The following is a 4,009-nucleotide window of genomic DNA, read 5'->3' as shown; positions in this document are numbered from 1 at the left end:
TGTATTCCTCTGGCTACGGATTCAGGCCTAGTGGGGCTTTGCTGTCCTAGGCCATTCTAGTCGTTCCAAATACAGAGTTGGAGGTGATGGCACGCATTCAAGCCTAAATATGTTTGGGGAAGTGTGCAAGATACCTGGTGCTTACATGTGTTGAAGAATAGAGGTGGTGCCCACAGGAAACTACAATGCTTGTGGGCACCCAGCCGCTCACTACATGCCTGTCCCGGGTGGCGGCTCGGCTCGGGCTGCTGCTGTGCGCAGGCCTGGGAAGAAGATCGATTTAACGTTGCGCAGGCTCTGTTTTGTTTGTGGCTACGGAAGTGGGGATGACTTGATGCAATCAGGTGTGATGATGGTTTTTGATGGTGTATTTGATGGTTTCATGGCGATGACGTGTTTGTCTGAGGACAGGAAAGTGTAAGCTTTACTTGTTGCAGTATCCTCTTTGGCTGCATAAATCACTTGTACAGCTTGTGAATGTTGTTTCATTGGGTTTGAGAGAAGCCATTTGGACGGAACGTGTTATGTCTGATTTAGACGAAATACATTTTAACTGTCGTCGTCTCGTGTTTGCTAAGGTGTGTTCTGTCGACCTGAATACACCTGCATGGCATGCTGAAGCTGATAACGTTGTTCATGTTACCGTCCACGATTTGATGTCTTCGAGTGTTAAGTCGGCATTATTGTGCCCGGACCACTGGACCAGTGTCCTAAGAAGTCAATAACGTCCAGTACAGTGCACCATTTCGTTTGATGGGTAGGTCATGAAAAAAGTACATCCGACGGGGTTTCAAGAAATGATGGGAGGTGCCAGCTGATGTGGCGCGAGACCTGTCTGCTCCAGTTCGGATCCCGTCAAGACGGCATTCTCGTGGGATCATCCGGGATTCCTCTTTTACGTCGGTCTTTATGCAAGTTAAGACATGGAATACACAAGAAAGATACGGCGTCTGTATAATTAACATAATCCCGTTGCTTTCAGAACGAATATCCAGGCACGCGTGCAATGACTTCTAATTTTTAGTGGTCATAGATTCCCATCAGACCTCGAATATCGCCAACTCTGTTATGGAAAGTAGTGAGCACAGGATTGACCAGCCTGCCGTACCGTTAACGTTTTGAAGGCTGAACTACTAAATGAAGATAATAGGTCTAAAAGCCCATTCTCTCCTTACGTGAGCACATCAATTGTCACATTGCATGCTCATTCTCTCCTTATATGGGTACATTGGATATACTTACAAGAGCACATTTAGGTTCCCAGGCCTTCATGTTTTCCTTTCGTATCTGAGGACTGTGCGGCAAAAGGGAATCAGAACTTAGGAATGGGTTTGAAGATATTGCGTCCTCCAAGAGCTTTCAAGGGGGCCTGCATTTCTCGGGATTTTTTTATTAGCATGGCGTACTATTTTGTAGGGAGCCATGTCTTTACGGCAGAGTAAGGTGGAAGTGGTAGGTAGAGAAGGGGGCGGGACGTAAGCTCGTTAGCTCGGCTACTATTTGCTCGGAGCCTGAGAAGTCGAGGCTCTCAACGAAATGCGATCTTAAGCCCATCGACCACTGGGACGGCCCCTGTGACGCCCCACTTACAAAAATGCATATAAACGATAGAAAAAAGCAAACACAAAATACATATTTGGTGAAGTTTCGCTGCATTTCCATTGCTTTCATCTAATATAGGCGAGACAATGTAGGTTTTAGTGGGCTGAGCTATGCTGCTCCAACGCACTGTATCTCGTTGTTCTCGAAAGCTAGTTGTAGAACTACAGAAAACAACTTATGTATACGCCAAAATGGTATTATGAATCTGTTTTCTTGTTCCTGATATTTCGTAGGATCAAACATTTTTACTACAACATCAATAGCTAGGCCATTCCAGTCAGCACTGTTTCCAGCAACGCTGACAGCGGTTGTTCGGAAATGCGGGTACGAAAAAGATATGCGTGCGGTCCAGCATCATATAGTGCTGCTGTCGCCGGTGAACACTCACAGTCGACAGATATGACGACAGGCAATGGAACTTAGTTGCGAAGCAAAAATCTAAGCAGTGACGAAAAACTTCATAGCTGCTATCGTGTGCATCTGCACAGAACTTATGAAATGTGCTGATAACACTTATGAAGCAGCCAGGTCCCCAAAATTATGTTTTAAAGTTGTTTGACGCAACCTTTTGTGAGTTTGTCGCGAAATTATTGCAACGATATTTTCAGAGGTTAGTTTTATTTTTTAAGTCAAAATGTTATTTTGTAGATTTCAACGACTGAGTTTTTGTGTCAACCTCGCAAAAGAACATGCTTATTCACGACAATCCACTACCACCGCGGGAGACTTGCCTGTGCATACCTTTGCCGGTTACTCTTTATTGCCTCCTACATATTTGCTTTAGAAACAAAACACGCGCTGAGATGGTCAAGGGTAGACGGGCAGCTGGCATAAAAAAGGGTTGATCAAAAACGGATGGATGTACCGCATTCAGAATGCGCCATAATAAAGACCAAATTAATCCAGAAAACCCATTTCTGAGCGCATGCATTTTGGCCGTAAAGCTGTATCGGTTGTCTCCACTTGGTCAATGGTGATGCACCATAAGTCTACATATGCCTATTCATCAAGACCAGCTACATTGTGGAGCCATTTTTGAAGTTCTGTTGGGGTCATGTAGCAATTATTGTGCACCACGTGCGACCAAAATGTATGCATTCGTTGCTCCTCGATAATTTTCCAATACTCTGGAACACTTCACCGCTGATCGCAGGACTTACACCAATAGCAATCTGAAACGTTGTCATTTCTTATGAACACGTTGCAGATGAGTGCATCGAAGGTCCCAACCGTATGGCAAGGAAACGCCATATTTATATACATATATATATATGTATATATATATATATATATATAATTACAAATTGTCCTTTTTACAGCTCGGAACCTGGCCCGTAATAACTATTCAAGCTGCGTTTCAATTTTATTGTAACAAGCTCATGTCTTTGCGTGCCATGTCTAAGTACCACAAATGTTTCCGAGCATTTGAATGGAAGGAAGGACGAGCATTGTGCAGTGGCTGATGTCCTTTGTAATGGTCGTCAGGCAATGCGATCCTTGGGCTCGGCTCTCCGTCCGCACAGAAAATTTCACAATGCCCTGATATCGCCACTGAGTCCTGCTCCAGTTCGCCGTAGCGCGGCAAAGGCGATTTTCGAACACGGCCGCACACCAGTCTCACAGATAAGAGGACGGTATATTGGCGAACACCCGACATATGCACTCACTGTTGCTTGTGTTCACGGATGGCACATATACAGAGAGTGCGCGGACACGGCATGCCCGGGCGATCTCTCTCAGACGAGAAATGGCTGATCAAGACGGACGTACGTGAGCGGTGAGGACAGGCGAGGCTTGCAGCCCAAATCTACAAGACGAGGTCTTCGGCCGGTGCAGCGGCGATAGAGGCATCAATAGCCGCTTGCTGCTCGGCCGGCAGCTTGGGGATGGCGTCCGACTCGGCCACGTAGCCGTTCTCGTCGGCTGTCCACGTCACGGTGATGGTCTGGCCCTCGGGCGTGACGTACGAGTAAGAGCCTGCAACAACAACGGGCGGCCATTAGGTATGATGGTGTTACTTATCCTGCAGAGCGTGCAACACCGCTGGTTGCAAAAAGCACAATCCTGAGAATGGATAGAACTTTCTGGCCCACCCACCCAGGCATGTGATGCGCCCCTCCACTTCTCGAGCGGAGCCTCGCTTACCGCTCATGACGTAGCTGCCAGTCTCGGGCTCGTTGCCCGGGTAGCTGGTGCCGGTGGCCGACTGCTGAATCGAGTTGGACGTTTCCATGTCGGCTGTGAAGCCACCCGCCTCATCCATGCTGAAATCGTTCTTGATGATCTCGGCATCCTTGTCGCTGCCAGCCGCGTACGGCACGGGCGCCAGGCTATCCTGAGCGGCGGCCACCGCCACCATCGCCACCAGCACGATCTGTAGCACGATATCGACACTCAGACACCACAC

General features: G+C 47.6%; 1 protein-coding gene across 1 annotated transcript; it reads right to left on the bottom strand.

The window, feature by feature from the left end:
* Positions 1–2,946: 2,946 nt before the first annotated feature.
* Positions 2,947–3,971, bottom strand: LOC119103398 (larval cuticle protein 1). Its single transcript, XM_037226923.1, has 2 exons — positions 3,748–3,971; positions 2,947–3,579 (listed from the first exon to the last, which is right to left on the bottom strand). Exons 1-2 carry the CDS (start codon positions 3,959–3,961, stop codon positions 3,410–3,412), a joined length of 384 nt encoding a protein of 127 aa, XP_037082818.1. The 5' UTR covers positions 3,962–3,971; the 3' UTR covers positions 2,947–3,409.
* Between the last annotated feature and the right edge of the window lie 38 nt (positions 3,972–4,009).

This window comes from Pollicipes pollicipes, unplaced genomic scaffold, assembly GCF_011947565.3.
Source record: "Pollicipes pollicipes isolate AB1234 unplaced genomic scaffold, Ppol_2.1 Scaffold_5724;HRSCAF=6776_pilon_pilon_pilon, whole genome shotgun sequence".
In the NCBI taxonomy this organism is placed as follows: Eukaryota; Metazoa; Arthropoda; class Thecostraca; order Pollicipedomorpha; family Pollicipedidae; genus Pollicipes; species Pollicipes pollicipes.
This window is presented reverse-complemented; position numbering and strand designations above follow the sequence as displayed.

Bases quoted from the DNA above. Each gene is read 5' to 3' on its own strand.
- LOC119103398 (XM_037226923.1), bottom strand. From the start codon at position 3,961: ATGGTGGCGGTGGCCGCCGCTCAGGATAGCCTGGCGCCCGTGCCGTAC. The intron at 3,580-3,747 runs GTAAGCGAGGCT...TTGTTGTTGCAG, and splicing joins TGGCAGCTACGTCATGAGCG to GCTCTTACTCGTACGTCACG.